The sequence below is a fragment of the Python bivittatus genome, unplaced genomic scaffold (assembly GCF_059951505.1).
Source record: "Python bivittatus isolate LINGU-HERP-01145 unplaced genomic scaffold, Pbiv_v1 ctg000610_np1212, whole genome shotgun sequence".
In the NCBI taxonomy this organism is placed as follows: Eukaryota; Metazoa; Chordata; class Lepidosauria; order Squamata; family Pythonidae; genus Python; species Python bivittatus.
The window spans coordinates 34,278,322-34,295,193 of NW_028277088.1; the positions used below are offsets into that span (position 1 = coordinate 34,278,322).

A 16,872-nucleotide genomic window follows, 5' to 3' on the forward strand; every position below is an offset into this window, starting at 1 on the left:
AGCTGCTTGCCTATTGCAGATTCAGTCTTCCCAGCCTGGTGCAGGTCTACAATTTTGTTTCTGGTGTCCTTCAACAGCTCTTTGGTCTTGGCCATAGTGGAGTTTGGAGTGTGACTGTTTGAGGTTGTGGACAGGTGTCTTTTATACTGATAACAAGGTCAAACAGGTGCCATTACTACAGGTAATGAGTGGAGGACAGAGGAGCCTCTTAAAGAAGTAGTTACAGGTCTATGAGAGCCAGACATCTTGCTTGTTTGTAGGTGACCAAATACTTATTTTCCACCATGATTTGCAAATAAATTCTTTAAAAATCAGACAATGTGATTTTCTGGATTTTTTTCCCCATTTTGTCTCTCATAGTTGAGGTATAGCTATGATGAAAATTACAGGCCTCTCTCATCTTTTTAAGTGGGAGAACTTGCACAATTGGTGGCTGACTAAATACTTTTTTGCCCCACTGTAGTTCAGACCAACTATCATTTGACTCCTGCCCTGTTAGAATTTTCAGCTTCATTGGTCATTCCACATTATTTTATATTTCATAATGCTTGGAACCTGAACTTTTTTATTTTTCTTTCCTCTCACTGTTTTTTATATCGTTTATAAGGTTACTTACTTTCATGTGACATTTCATGTAAACATTTAGTCACTGATTGCACTGACTAAAAGCAGAGAGATGTGTATAGTAAATGAATAAGATTCACATGTCCATTCTTTGGTCTAAAATCCTACTGAAGGTTCTGAGTTCTCTGTTACGGGAAATTTTAGGTAGGTTAGCGAGTTACCATGTTATTTCACCAACAGTGATTTCAGTGGGAAGAAGCTCGATTCTTTCCTATAGTAGCATCCAAACCTGACTAGTGAATACTAAATATTTGGAAGATATTATTATGCTACTATGATTCACATTTATAACAGTCAGAAAATAATACCAACATTTGATCTGTTCTGTTGTTCTGATTGCTGATCTTTAATGGTATTATTATACCCATTGTTGCTTTACCACCTAATTATCTCCTATGTGATTTTTCCTTGAACTGTGCCTATAGAAATAGCAGTGCAATGTTCTGTGCAATTAATGAAGTTTACGTAGGGTTCTAACAAATAATGTGTGTATACTTGATCTACTACTAAACCTTACACGTTTAAATAAACTTGGCAGAAGTTTTAAATGGTAAAAAAGGAATCTGCTCCAGGACATTGCATAGAAGAAATTAAATGGAAATCTGTTTTCTTTTAGGGTAGACTTTTTTATACCTGGAGTTCCTGTAATTGGTGGATTCTCAATATGTTCAAGTCCTGGTATGTTGGAAGAAGAGGGAATATTGGAACTTGCAGTAAAACATACAACACACCCACCTGCTCACTGGATTCATAATCAGGTATCTATAACTAAGAGCACCTAATAATGTTGGTTTTAGTATTCTTTAAATTTATTTTTAAATATTAATTATTGGAAACCGTATTGTAACCTTATGAGTAATTAGGACAGAAGTTCAATGTTAGAGTGTAGTTTAATTTCTATTAGATTATTTGTGCAAGATTTATTAAATGTTACACCTGCCATTACACTTAAACAGGAAAAGATCTGTATAAAAGACAGTTTAGCACAGAAAGCTTCCCTGTACATTGCTGTTCATAAAACTTTAAAACTATATAAATATAACATTTTATCAATAACAATATCTAGAACAATCTGTGTTTAATTAATGTATATAGTTTTGAGTTGATCTGTTTTTCTCTTTTACAAACATACAGATAAAACCTTTGCCAGTACGTGATGGTCCTATACAAAAGTCTTCTCTTATTGAATTATGAAAGTGTAGTGGCAGGTGTGATATTTAAGAAGGCACAGTGAAATGGTAGAAATAATACAAAATTATATTCATTTGCATTCTAAAACTGGAAAAAAAAAAGTGTGGGGTGATATCAGAAGGAGGGAGAACTCTGAACTCCAGCTTATTTCCTCTGATGCTGCCAGAACACAAAGGGGCCAGAAAGTGGAGCTCGTTGACTAATACCCAAATAACAAAGACTCTTGTGGTATCTGAAATACTAATGCATTTGTTATCACATAAACTCCCATATATTATAGTCCTCTTCACCAGATGTATTTAAAGACTTGGCCTATGACCCATGAAAGTTTACATGATAATAAATAGGTTCACATTTTAGGTGCCACAAAACTTCCTTTTTGCTCTAGAAAAGCTGCTGCCCACTGAAAATTAATCCCAGAACATTCATGGATTGCTTTAAACATTTCAGCAGCAAAATACATACAAAACTGTTTTTTGAAAGGACAATTCCTGTAAAAGATAAGCGTTGAGAAGGCACCCTTTTGTGTGCTGTGTCAAGAACAATGTGCTTTTCTTCTGACATTATTTTTGTTGACTAGTAGGTCAATGTAAAATCAGTGCAGTCTTACCATTTGAGCAATGCGCGCTCTCTCTCTCTTCATTTCCCAGGTTGCTCCTAATCCATCCATTACCATATGCCCATTAAAAAGTGTTCCTACTGTTGTTAAATAGGCTACTTTCATGCACCATTGGAATTTCAATAAAATAATTCACGTTGAAAGGTATTCTGGAAATGTATAGAACCAGTTTGGCTTAGAAGAATCCTTGTGGAGATTTTCTATTGCATCTCTGTTGCTCATTAGGGACCTCCAAAAACCTAACCTCATAATTATCTGCCTCAGAGGCATCTCCTAGGACTTTTCCTTCTTGCTTTAATATTTTAAATTAAACTCATAGTGTCACAGTAATTAAACCAGTTAAAAGCATTAGCTAATTCTAGAACTGCTAGTTATCATTAAGGCTTTTTTATGCCAATTGGCAGGTTTCAAAAACGACATCCCTAATACGGGCGTTCTCCTGTGGAGAAATTACAAACCTATACCTTTTAACAAAAATAGAGCAAGTATTGAGAGATGACAAGAGATATAAGGCATTATCATAATCTGTGAGATTATGACTATGAGTTTTTCTTTAGTTATATAAAGTAGTAGTTAATAAGATCTAAACAAAAGGACGTTTTGAATCTCTTAGCTGTTGCTGAAATAGTTTATTGTGCTTCTTATTGTTTTGTGATTTTTATTGTTTTGGATATTTTAATTTCTAAAAAGGGAACTGAAACTGTAATGATAGTATAGTGCTACCACTGGATTGGATTTTGAAACCGTTAAAAAGCTAACAATTCTATATACTTTTTTATATATATATAAAATTATATATATATATATATATATATATATATATATATATATATGTTATATATATATATTATAATTTTGATGAGCATATGGTTATGTTTCTGCAGCTTAGGGAAAAAAATATACTGGATTCTAACTGTCACGAGCGGAGTGTTTCTAGGGCTAGGACTTTCCTCTTCTTTTCAGCATGCAATTTCAGTGCTGCTACCCACCCAAAAAAGACAGAATGGTTGGACTTGTGGCAAAGGGGAAGACCTGGAAATGGGACCTGCCTTTTTATCAGTGGAAGTGCTTTAGGGCCTCACTGGGTCTTAGTCAAGCTACTTGAGTTTTTTATCCCAAATTTCATTTGGCCTGACTGCTTTAAAAATGCCACCCTCAGTCTTCTTTGTGACTTGTTCCCATTTAAATTATCCTTCAGTAATAAAACCTTTTTGGTTTTCATATGCAATATATTTGCCAGTTCTATTTAGTCACTATTTGTCTTTTGGTGGAGAAAATATATACTCTGTGTTTTTATGTGTGTGAGAGTATTTTATAAAAATATTGTGAGGCACCCAGCATTCCTCATTTGGTACAGAAGTCCTTTCATTGATAGAACCAGGATGGGCAATTCCGTCTCCTTCCTGAGTCCATCATGTGCCCCAAGAGGTTGGAAGATGGAGGAGAAAGTCTTACAGTGAAAACTCATGTCCTCTCTCATGACATTGGATTCTGACAGCCTTCCCCAGTCTGGTGTCCACTCAGTGTGTTGGAACCAAATTCTTCACCCACATCTGGAGAATGTCTGATTGGGGAAAGTTGAATTATGCCTTTTTACATAATTCAGTTTAATATGATTGTTTTTAAATATTTTCTTCTTCACAGTATGATTTGTCTGGAAAAATTATGTGTCTTTCTGATTGGTAACTGTATTGGATACTGTGTAGCCATAACAACTGCAGAAATATGTGTATAATGTTGTAAGATAAACATTGAACTAAGTGCAACTTTTGTTTTTGTCCCTTTGGACAACATCACTCTCTGTTTTTTTAAAATGATTATAACTGCACTTCTACTTAATATGCCTCTGGCAAAATTCTTTTAAGGATATGTCTTTAAAAAAAATGTCCTCAGTTCCCAGGACCTTAGAATCTCTAATTTGAATTCCCAAGTTCTGCTGAGCCATACTTAGTTTGCGTTAAGCGTGTCCCATAGAATCAGAAGAAGAATGTAACCATATCTTATTATCACTCAGAGCGATCAGCTAAATAACATTCTTAACATTGAAGAATGTGTGGATTAGACTAACTTCTTATTTTCTAGTAAACTATGGAAGACTATTAATGTGGCTTTTCAATAAAAGCATTGCCTCTGGAACTCTTGCATATTTCCCTGTCTGATTTTCTTTGAAGTCCATCTGGGGTGTTTTTTTTTGTCTTTTTTCTTCTTCCTTATAGTGCACTCTTAATTCAGAAGTGGCTTTGCGAGTGGGAGGCAACTTCTTTTATGATCCTCAGCCTGAAGACATTCCAGCAAACATAGTGCTCATAGCAGGTGGAGTAGGCATTAATCCTTTATTTTCTATACTGCTTCACATCGCAGACCTTCACAGAGCTCAAGGAGATGGTTACAAAATAGGAACAACCAAACTCTTCTATTGTGCAAAAAATGCACATGAACTTCTGTTCAGGGTAGGTTTATTATAGATGATTGCATTATTTGCTTTGATAGCCACAAGACACTCTTAACTTCTTTTTTTTTTTTTTTTTAGAAGTCAGGGGCTGCAGTGGGTAGGAAGATAATGTAAAGTGGGTGGGGCTGTGTCATGCATGTAGGCAGAGCCAAGATTTTCTATTTTAGTGGGTGGATGGTGTTTTTAAAGCTAATTTAGGACTTAAACTTATACCAGTGGTTTTCAAACTTTGTGCATCTCCCTAAAATGTACATCAATTTGTGACCTCCCCCAGAATATAACTAACTATCTTATTGATGTTTGGATTGGGCAAGAAATAACTATAATCACTTATTTTTAATAGTTAAACTTTGTGGTACTCCAGCTGCCTACAGTGAGCTTCTTCGAGTAAAATGAGGAGCAAAGCCCAGAATTAGTGTTTTCACTTTGCCTGCACAAGCTTGATCGGGTTTTTGAAAAATGTGACCTTTGTATTGCTCCCCCAATGGGTCACAACCCAGTTTGAGAACTCTAATTTGCACTCTAGTTTTATGTGTTTCTTGTCTTTCCTGCCTCAAAATGACAGTTGTGAGCAGAGGGAGCATTGGGGATTGCAAATAGGGGTTCAGACCTACGTGATGTTTTGGGACATCAAGTTGCTCGCTCCTGCTACTATGTAACAGACTTTCTCCAGCTGTTGAGGGAACTTGGTGTAACTGAGCATTATGTAAAACTAGATAAGGGGAAGAATGTGAATAGCATGTGGTGTACTTGCTATTATTTGACCTGCTCTGAGCAGAAGTTGTTATAATTACTGATCTTGTCATTTTCAAGTCAAGCCAGCTACACTTGCAGCAGGCCTCTGATGTCCAGCCCAGTCAAGGTACTGTCCGCTGGAACTAGCGGACTAGCATCTAGTGAGGTTTGGAAAGACTGTACAGGAATTTGAAAAGATGCTTGTTTTCTACTAAACTTAAGAAAGGGCATACTCCTTCCATGAATTCCATCTTTACTTTTCTTGCTCTGTATTTCTTTTGCTGAACACCTATATGTATTTGCTCACCCCCAGCTGAAAGTATATTTTAGGTAAGGAGTAGAAGCTTGCATGGGACTCGATTAGAAAGTAGGTGACTATTTCTTGAGAACTTATTTGCACAGTTGGTCTCCACTGTAGGAAGATGTTGCCTGAATTTGAAATACTATGTTAATTGTAAGAAAAAGAGGGAGTTAGTTATACTACCCTTTTCTTAAAATGTTTGCTGAAAGTACAGTATTCTTACACAGTTCTTCAAATTTGTAGAACCTGGACCATCAAAAAGATCACATCTGCTTTGATTTATTTGACTGTGGTATGACTAAATATCTTGCACATTCCAGAAGCAGATTCTTGGTTTGACAAATGCATTTCCTGGAAAGATCACATGCAGTTTCCATGTTACCAAGCAGAATTCACCAATTTGTGAGAAACTTCAGCCTTACATCAAGGGTATGTATCTTTGTGATGCATTAAAAAAAATGCGTTATGAGTTACAACTTTAGTACTTTGAGATATACCAAAGTAAATATAGTGTACAGGTAGCCCTTGCTTAATGACCCTAATTGGGACCAGCAACTCCACTACTAAGTGAAGCAGTTGCTAAGTGTGACCGCTACTGTGACCGCTACTGTGCTTTCTGGCTCAAAAGAGACAAGACTAGTCAGTTTCACTCCTTCAGCTTTTGTTTGCCTTCTAACCACTCTCCCAACCTTTGGATTGCTTTAGTGCCTGCTTATTGTCTTGTACACCTTGAAAGCAATGCAATTGCACCGCAACCTGGGGCTGGAAGCCATGGGCATGCTACACAAACAGCTTACTCTCTTGAATCCCTTCCTCTCCAATCTCTCCACTCTGCAAGGGAGGGGAGAGAAAAAGCAAGCAATTTCTGTAGGCAATCTCTCTTATGCCTGACCCTTTCTGGCTGCCGGCACGATTATATTGCTTTCAATAGCTTTCTCTCTTGAAATCTCTTCCTCTCCAATGTCTCTGCTTTGTGGGGATGGGGGGTGAGGGAAGGGTCAGGCAAAGGAGAGATTGCCTACAGAAATTGCTTGCTTCTTTTTGGCACAGTCGCATTGCTATCGATGTGTAGAAGAGCAAACATTCCCTTGAAATCCCTCTCCAATCTCTCTGCTGTGCAAGGGGGGGGAGGGAAAGAAAAAACCCACAGGTCAGGCACAGGACAACATGTACTGACTGTTATGGCGATCATGTAACTGAGGTACGCTGCAAAGGCCATACATGAGCCATTTAGTTATTTTTTCAGCACTGTCGTAACTTTGAACAGTCACTGAATGAATGGTTGGTGAGGACTTTCTGTAGAACTTCAAGAGGATGGGGATTCATCATGCAGCCTATGCGTGTTTATTGAAAAATATGTCCTGATGTTAACAACAAAGCTCACTTCCAAATAAATGTGCATTGCAGTGAATAAAGATCCTTATTCTGAGTAAGGATGGCATGTATAAGAAAGTTATCAGCTTTCAAATGCAGTTAATGTGTTTTCATTTGCTGTTGACTTTTGTCAAAAAATATGGATATCCTTTACAAACATTTCTTTTAATCTTTTATTCCATTTCCTTGGTACTAGCTTGATTAAAGACAATTTTTGTTTGCTTGCATGCCCAGCTAGGCTGTTTTGATTTATTCCTGAGATAATTTAGTGGGTCAAGTTTAGTATTGTATTATTAATAGCAATTAGATTTTGGCTAAAACATAAAGTACTATAAGGAAATTCTTGTAAGCTTTCTGTAGCAGCTGGAGAGGACCTAGCTAGTGTCCTCCTTTCTGTTTGTAAATTATTAAATACTAAGGCTAAGCAAAGCATTGGAAAGGGGTACTTCAAAGTGCTTTGGCATAGTTGAAGCACCTCTTTGAAATGTTAAAGCATCAGTTTCCTCTGGAAATCTTGCATGGCTGCTTTAAAGACTCTTTTAAAGACTCTCCCCAGTTGTTTTCAATGCATGCATATGCACCACTGTTTCACTAGTGGTCCTAGCAGAAGTGTGGTCCATGTATGCTCAAGCCTTCTGGAAGATCTGGCTGCTGTAACAATTCAAGGAGAAAATGCTTTGCTCATGTCAACATGCTTTACAAAGCTCCCTTTTCAAATAATTAGCATAGTTCTATTAAATATCTTCATGAATGTTTTTCTTAATTCTGTGTATTCTCTGTTAGAAGGAAGACTATCTGGGAGTGACTTAGAAAAATGTATCTCCAAGAATACTTTGTGGTACATTTGTGGACCACCTCCAATGATAGAATCCATCTCCATGCTGCTTGAAAACCTTGGGGTTGTTCAGGGGAACATTTTCTTTGAAAAGTGGTGGTAGCACATCCAGCAGCTCTCCAAGCAAAATAAAGATGAAGACATCATGCATGCGTGTATGCTGATGAACACTGGAAGTTTACACAAAGTAAACATTTTTCCATTTGTGCAAATAAAATAATTCATTATAAAATTATATAATTTATTTTCAACATAGCCAATTTAGAAAAACAAATAGCAAACATTATGACAAATTTGTATATGTGCTGAGTCACAATTTCTAATAATAAAATATTTTCTTAAACATTTTGTTAACTTGAGTACATAATACATAACTATACAACTAAATATTATGTGAATAATATTTCACTGCACAGGGATAAGTAAAGGGATGACTTGACATCTAAGCCACAGTTTCATATGGGAAGGGCAAACTTAACATACAAGGATGGTGTTCATCTACCCATTTCTAGTCCATCTTTGTATCTTGTATTGAAGGCTTTTTGAAAAGCAAAAGGTGTTGCTTTGAAGTTTCTTGAATTTGAGGGAAGAGAATTGGTACAAGGTAATTAGCAAGCAAAGTTCTGGATGTACATTTCAGCCATTAGATTGGATCTGAAATAAATTATGCTTAGGATAGAACCACTGACATCAATGAGGTGAGATGAGCAGGTCATGAATAAATGAAGTGCTATTGATTTCCAGTGGTTTACTCAAAGCATGATGAAGTCTGGATCCAGCTTATTTCCATAATGTTACTACTTCTGTCATTTCTCAAAGCTATGGGACTTCATTGGAAATAACATCATTACAGTGTTGCCTATTTCTGAGTTAGCAGCAGCATGCTGGACACAGGAGTCAACCTTGGGGTTACTGCACTTGTATTCTGCTGCATCAAGCTTCCAAAATGCATCATCATAAATATATGAAGGTCCTGTACTTAGACTAAAATAGTTCTAAATGGTTTTACTTGGAAGAAAATCCTATTGATTTCAATGGAATTGACTTTGAAATATGTAGAACTGAGTGTTTGGCTTCTTCCCCCAACTTTCCATAAACCACTGGGCATGACTAGTGTATTTTGAGGCATTTAGTTCAACAGGAAGGCTGGTCATTTAAGGACTGCTCTGCTACTCTATTAGTGGAAATTAGGAACTGATTATGTAAGAGCTCTTATGCTTACCAGAAGGTGCTAAATAATACTGTGGTTAGGTGGTATAAGGTTTAAACTTAAGCTTAATTATGCTGCTTTCCCTCAGCCTGGAATGCTACATGTGGAGTTACTTTCCCATGTTACAGGAGTTACGAGGAATTTAAGGGAAGCCAAGTACAGAAGAAGAAAAAATTGTCAGTGGGATAAGAATTCTGTTTCGTCCAATGTGCTGCTAAGTATTTTCTCTTATGGATTGTGTCTCACAAAATTTGATAGTGAGTAGCTTATGTTGTTTTGAAAGGGGGCTAGACAAGGAATTGATTGTGTCTATCTTCCATACATTGCGATGCTTGTAGGGAACATCCCCTGAAGAGTGCGCTGATGCTCCCTGCAAAAGAGCATCACTATGGTCTCTCTGGGAAACAGGATATTTGGAGACTTGTCTGATTCAGATGGACACTTAGGTTTATATAATCTGTGATAACCATTGAAAATGTATGTGGAACTGGTCTCAGCTAAATCTTGGGAACAATTTTATGTATTTGCTTGCTTGCAAGGTTTATAGGTTGCTTTAATCAACTGACTCTAAGTGATATGTAACTCCCCAAATCCATAACTTGGGTTAAAAACAAATAGGACATGAAGGTTAAAACTAAAACCAAACATTGTAAAACAACCACATAGAAGCCACGAATCAACATTCATGTCACAAAAACTGATTCATTGTAAAGATGCTCGCAGCAATCCTGTCTCATTTATTTGAAAGACTTCAGTCCTGCTCAGGTGATTGCTGAAATGCACGAGGGCTTTCACATGATGCCCTCGTTGCTTGGTGGCCCTGCCTAATAAAGAAAGACACATACTGGATTCTCTCAGATTGTGTTACGCATGTGTGTATGCATATGTCTTTAATATACAAAAATAAAAAAGCTCAAGGAAAGAAAACGATTAGAAAAAAAGTAATATGTAATCACAGATATTAAAAAGCTGTTTTTAAATACGTAATAAACCTTGACCACATGGAATAGTATTGGCCCGTCTTTAATTATGTGAATAAAGAACATTTTTTGTAAGCAGAGGGTGAACACTTCAGTCCAAGATCGTAAATCCCAGGTAGCACTTATAACTAAGTGGCGACATCTCATGCTCAGTAAATCAAAAGTTCGTATACAGATAAACTCCACATTTTTGTTTAATTCTGTTATTTATATGCCACTCAATTCCAAAAAGTCTCAGAGTAGCTTTATAAAATTCAGCATCACATTGACTTCTTTACCCCTCATTCATTTCCCCAGACCTGTATTAACAAATGTATGAATAATAAACATTCTGTGAAGTGCCTGTAGACATGAAAAAGAAATGGTTGAATTAATGGCATTATAGGAGGAGAGCAATGTTAATCTATGGTAACAAAAAACCAGGAGTTATCTGGTGGCAACTTTTCCGATTAATAAATTTATTAAAAGTCACAAAAAGCTTATGCTTTTTAATATATATATTAGCCAGAAAAAATATCAGATTCTGATTTTTTTGTTGAATTAATATCTTTAGATCAGAAGAAACATAGTTTTTAAAATTATTAATATCAACTATCCCAACACTTCACTCCAAAGTTATTGCAATATTCATCCTGATAATACTCTAATTACCTACATAAATAAACACTGTAGACTTGGAAACATCTCAACATGGATCATTCAGGAGTTCTAGACGTTGCTAACGCATCTGGACCAAATTGGGAGATCTACATGTGTTGTCATATATTACCATTCAATTTTAGGCAATCCAATTTTCTTCTGCATTGCCTCAATTTGAAAGAAAGGAAATTAGCACAATTGGGACACCTTCTGGACAAGTTCTGTATAACACTTCACAATGGAGAGAGAAAGAGATAGAATGCAGCTGTTACATGTATTAGTTAGGTCACATTCTGTAAAATTGACCGGCACAGTGCAGTACAATGGAGGCTTTGTATTGCACCAAATTATTTTGAACTGCGTAGAAACATCCAGGTTTCCACAAACAGAGTTCTTGACATAAAAGAACCAAGTAGTAAAACTCTTCATGCAGCAGCTCTTCCCAAGCATTTTAAAATGGTACCACGTTTAGGTTTACCAGATACTGGAACAGGCAAAGGAGGAGACGGACAATTGGAAAGGAGGACAAACAGGAAAGGAGGACACACTAACTGTTCAACTTTCTTGGCACTTGTGACAAAAATTACGGTGAAAAACCACCAAAAAAAAAAAGTACATAGGCCTACATGTATATGAAATTACTTTTTCCAGCATCAGAAAGACTGTTTTTTCAATTGCAATGTTTTTCCAACAAATCCTTATTTTCAAGAACATATGCTAGCAATAATATAGAATTGACAACGTGCTTTTCAAATTTCACCATAGAAATGTATGACGAGTCATGTGATCTGCAGCTTACAGCCATCATAGACCATTCAATAATCATGGAGCCTAGAAGGGGCTGGATTGAAGTTGATTGGTGGAATCTAGAAATAAATAACATACATCTAGCTTTCCTTCTAGCTGAAGGAAAGAAGCAGATAATTTACAAGGTCCCAATGCACTAAGTTTGAATGGCTACTGTTATCAAAACTCTCCAAAATTAAAACAAAAATTAAAATGCTCAAAAAGCCAAACAATGATTGTAAGGCTATGCCTGTTGGATGAAGGACATGAGGAAAAAAGGAGGGCATGTCTTCCTTTTGCTGGACTTCTGGTAACCCTAATCAGGTTTTACCTCAAATGCTTAGCACAATAAATATAAATGCTATCCCAGCAGAAATCAAAAGTACCACAAGTTAATATTTTACCAAACTAAAATGGTTTTGCATGTGTCTGTGTGCAGGCATGTGAGCATGCGCAAGTACACATCCACGCATCTCCATGCACACATACAGGGTGCTCACATCACCCAGTAAGAACCAGCCTCAAAAACTATCACATGCCACAGAAATTCATCAGCTGCTCCTTTGGAGCAAAATGACCATTACAGCCCAGGCATTTGGACCACCGGATTCTGAAATTAACCTCCAGCCTTTTCTTACACATCCTACCCTGGATGCATTCCACCGCTCAGCTATGTAAGGAGAAGATACTTGGAAAGCATCGGTTCCCCAGTGCTCACGCAAGCCCCCGCGCCCTGTCAGGGCCCTGATGGAGGCGAGGGGAAGGAGACAGAACTGTTTGGGTTTCTGCCGGGCAGGGCAGGGCAGGGCGGGAGCGGGGCTCTTGTCAACTTGCACAAATACAGAAGTGAGGCTGCTGCTTTCTTTGAAATGCCAATCCCAATCTTTTTGCCTCCTCTGAGCTCAAAGAAATTAATCTCCCTCAAAAGGGAGATTATCTATGACAGTAACACTGTAAAGCTTAAAGTGGAACTATAAACCAGTCTTCTGTAGCAGCTTTTTAATGGAAACTATTTCTTTTATAATTTTAAGCAGTTGACAAGTGATGGATTGCCCTTTTAGGATACTCCGCTAGCCCGTCCATGAACCAAAGGGGCGGTGTGTAGTCCTGCATTTTTGCCAAAATGTTAACAAAATCCCCAACTTTAAGACCTCTGACTTTTACTGCTGGGTTGTATTTCTCTCCCCTTCCCATTCTGTCATTCTCTTTTATTTCTTCCTGCTGACTGAATACCACAGTGGCAAGGACACGTCTCCTTGGCCAGAGGACGTCACAGGCATCTGGGCACCTAGTGTTCTGGAATGCATTTTGGTAAGGGAACTCTCCACCCATGAGGAGGCCAAGGATTTGGTTCGCTAAGTGTAGGAGAGATGTGTTGCTTTGAGATTTTCAATTCTACAATAGCAAATACATCTTTTAATAACACAGGCACTTCAAACAAGCTGTTAAAATCTGTTTCACCTAGCATATTTCCTCTGAAGAAAAAGGACAGAGGGCATATCCATGTAATTGCAAAATTATATTCTCCAAGTGCTTTACTAACTAATTATTTTGCACCAAGGCTTTAATTCTTGATCATTAGGGAGTTCTTATGCATCTTAATGGTTTAAGAGTGTAGCAGTATTTTTAAAAAGCAATTGTAATTTATAATTCATTTGATGTGAAACTTCCTTAATTGAAGCGGATAGGGGATTATTCATGCAGATGGGGACAAGGACTGATGATATCACCAAAAGGAGGAACCTATGCAAGCAAAACTGCAGCAGCTGAGAGACACAATGATTGTTTTCACCTTGCTTATTTGTCAAAGAGAAGCTTGTCAATCTGTTCTTCGGGAAAGGGAAGCAGTGCCTATGGCCTTGAAAGAGGCTGTAGCATGCCCCTTCCTCAAGATGTTTGATACTTGATAACTATTGGGCAGTCTCCGTCCATTTTTTAGGAAAGATTCTTGAGAAGGTGGTGGGGCATCAGCTGTAAAAATTACTTAGGAAAAGTGATCTGGATCCCTCTCAGTTAGAGCTACTTTGGTCACATTGGTGGATGAACTTTGTTGTGGCCTGGATGTGGGTGATGTAGTGCTTCTGGTCCTATTGGATCTTTCAGCAGCTATTAATAGAGTTGGCAATTATATCCTTCTGAACTGTCTGCAAGAATTGGGGGCAATGTTCTACAGTGGTTCCACTCCTTCTACTGTGGGCAATTCCAGTTGCTGGTTATAGGAGAAGTCAGCCCTGTGGCCACCCACTTGTGGGGTGCTGCAGGATTCAGTCTTTCCCTGTTTAGCATCTAGGGGAAGTTGATAGGAGACATCATCTGTCAGTTTGTGGTGCAGGATCATTGGTATGTGATACTCAACTGTACATCGCCACCCTAGCCTGGGCTGGTGGTGCCATGGAAATTTTGTCCCCATGTCTGGAGGTTGTGCGGGTCTGGGCAGGACAAAACAGGCTGAAGCTGAACCCAAGCAAGGAGAAGTTGCTGTTTAAAGTGATTCTCAGCTCGAGAGTTGTGTCTCAAAGGAGAAACACTATCTCTGAGGGATCCATCAGGATTCACAGCTATTGCTTAATGGGCAGGTGGAAGTCATGGTGAGGAGTTCCTTTGCTCAGCTTTGGCTGATGCATCAGTTGTGGCCCTACCTGGAGCACAAGGGTTTTGCAACAGTGACTCATAGAAGACCACTTGAAAACTATAGTTGATGGATATGACCACCAAATGCATGTACTGTAACACTGTTGTTGCAGGCCTTACACTTCTACCAATAAGTTTCTGGGTGCAATTCAAAGCATTGATCTGTAAAGGCCTAAATGGATCGGTACCTAAATATTTGCAGGACGATCTTCTCCTACCTGAAACAACCCATCCTATATGATTGTCTTGGGAAAGGGTACTGGTTGTTCTTCACTTCTTGATGTGTGTGCGGGCACGTATATGTGTGTGTCAAATCTTGGAGGCACTATTTCTCATTCAGAGTTTTATGGAATAGCCTTCCCTTATAAATAAGGTTGACTCTTTCTCTAACATCTTTTTGAAAAATGACAAAAACAGCTCATTTTAAAGCATTTGGTGACTAACTTTGTTCAACATCGTGATTCTTTTTATTATGTAAAGTGCCCTGGATTTTTAAATCTATGCAAACAAATAAATAAATACAATAGTCTTATTGTTATGGTTGTTAATTTTAAAGGTTGATTATTTAATGCAATTATGTGTATATCTTTGTAATTATTTTAATAATGTTACTGTCAGTTTTTAATTATTGTATTGCAGAAGTTTAGTGAATAGTTGTCAGGTCCTGTGAGCATTGGTAGATGTGGCGGTATATAACAAGCAAACTCCAGGGGATTGAAAACTAAATGGTAGAGACCAGAAGTTGCAGCATAGAGACTGAAGATTGAAAGTCCGTCTAGTGTGAAGGGGAGAGATTTGTATTTGTCAGAAGACTAGTGCTAATACAGTAGATAATTGCATGCTGCTTTTAATTAAAAATAAAGCAACTCAGCATATTTATAGGTACATGTAGTGTAGGAAATTTTGCTTGGTACAGGTAGTCCTTGCTAAACAATCATTCACTTAGCGACCATTTGAAGTTACAACAGCACTAAAAGCTACTTACAACCGGTCCTCGCACTTACAACCTTCACAGTGCCTCTATGGTCACGTGAGCATGATCTGGGCACTTGGCAACCTGCTCACATTTACAATGGTTGCAGTGTCCCAGGGTCACATGATCACCATTTGTGACCTTCCAAGCCAGCTTCTGGCAAGCAAAATCAATGGGGAAACCATGTGATTCACTTAACGACCATGTGATTCACTTAATGGTCACAAAAATGTAAAAGCAGGTGCAGTCACGTGATGCCTCGCTTAGTGGCCACCCCACTTAATGACAAATTTTCTGGTCCCTACTGTGGTCGTTAAGTAAGGACTACCTGTAATCTCTACATCATTAGAGCCATGTCAACTGTAACATTTGTGACTTAATAAACCATGGTTTATTACGACTCCTCTTCCCTTAACTTCTCTTTGATCTTGCTCTGTTTAAACTGCATTCTAAGCTTCATTTATAAATGAAAGTGTGCTTTGATGTCTTTTGTAAAAACCAGGAGGAAACCAAGACATTAACATTAAGCCATTATTCTTTGATTTGGCCAGAATGAGTAACTAGACTAAATTGACTAGAACCAAGGTGTCAGAGTGCGTTAGCAGTAAATAAGGACAATGGGGAAGTGTATGGGCTTGATGATAATTCCTGGCCATCCTCCTCAGATCATTCTCAGATTAGTGCTTGACTTTAAGGTTTGGGGGACAATGTCTCAGCTGTCACCATAGATTTTGTGAGTCTCCATCACAGGTAGCAAAGGAACCTGTCCTTGGAGCAGCGGTAAAAAAGTTCATGGCTGTTACTCCTCCACCACTCATGCTCCGATGGCCAAGTAGGGGAAAGGGGCGCATTATTGGGGTAAGATGTAGAATTCAAAGATTCCCAGTCCCCTTGGCACATCCACCGATTGGAGGTGTAATACATCAATATGGTGAAAGCATATGTTCCTTCCTAAGAGGGGAAAGCTTCTCCAAAATTTAATTGTTGGGACAGGCATGTGTAGGACTATGCAGATCTTTGAAGGGATGCTTCATTCTGATGACACCTGGAGCACTGTGTCCCCTCAAAGCCACTTTGTAAATCAATGCAGATTCCTGGTTTCTAAACCAGCCACTTTGCTTTGTGTCACCTGCTCTGATTGCCTTGACTGGCACTTGCAGTACTCCGAAGAGCATTTGGTATATGCGACTTCTGGTGCTTCCAGTTAATGCTGTCTCTGTAGGAGGCTTCAGGACCCTTCAGTCTTCTGGCTATTGAAAAAGATGATTAAGGCTGCAGAACAGTAAAGCAACTTCCTGAGATGATTGCTTCCCCTCCATGAGAACCATGAAATCTCTGCAGCATGAAACTGTCCTGCACAAGCCTAGCGATTTGTACTAGGGTTTTATTTGAAAAGCTAGTCAGGCCTTGCTTGCCCCACTGGTTTGCTATTAACTTTGGTGACTGAAGAACTGCGTGCTTCTGATCCTTTGAGTATGCACACTGGGCTCAAGCGGGTGTACCTTTCTGTCAAAGCTCTGGA

General features: G+C 38.2%; 1 protein-coding gene across 3 annotated transcripts in view; it reads left to right on the forward strand.

The window, feature by feature from the left end:
• OXNAD1 (oxidoreductase NAD binding domain containing 1) overlaps positions 1 to 16,206 on the forward strand; it is a 33,877-nt gene extending 17,671 nt beyond the window's left edge. The window contains exons 5-8 of one of the 3 annotated variants that reach the window (XM_088150756.1): positions 1,241 to 1,382; positions 4,651 to 4,884; positions 6,243 to 6,351; positions 8,083 to 16,206. In XM_088150756.1, coding sequence (XP_088006882.1) covers positions 1,241 to 1,382; positions 4,651 to 4,884; positions 6,243 to 6,351; positions 8,083 to 8,234 — 637 coding nt within the window. In that variant the 3' untranslated portion in view covers positions 8,235 to 16,206. Of the gene's footprint in view, positions 1 to 1,240; positions 1,383 to 4,650; positions 4,885 to 6,242; positions 6,352 to 8,079 lie in introns of all 3 variants that reach the window. The other 2 variants (XM_088150754.1, XM_088150755.1) reach the window with 2 other exon arrangements.
• The last annotated feature ends 666 nt before the right edge of the window (positions 16,207 to 16,872 follow it).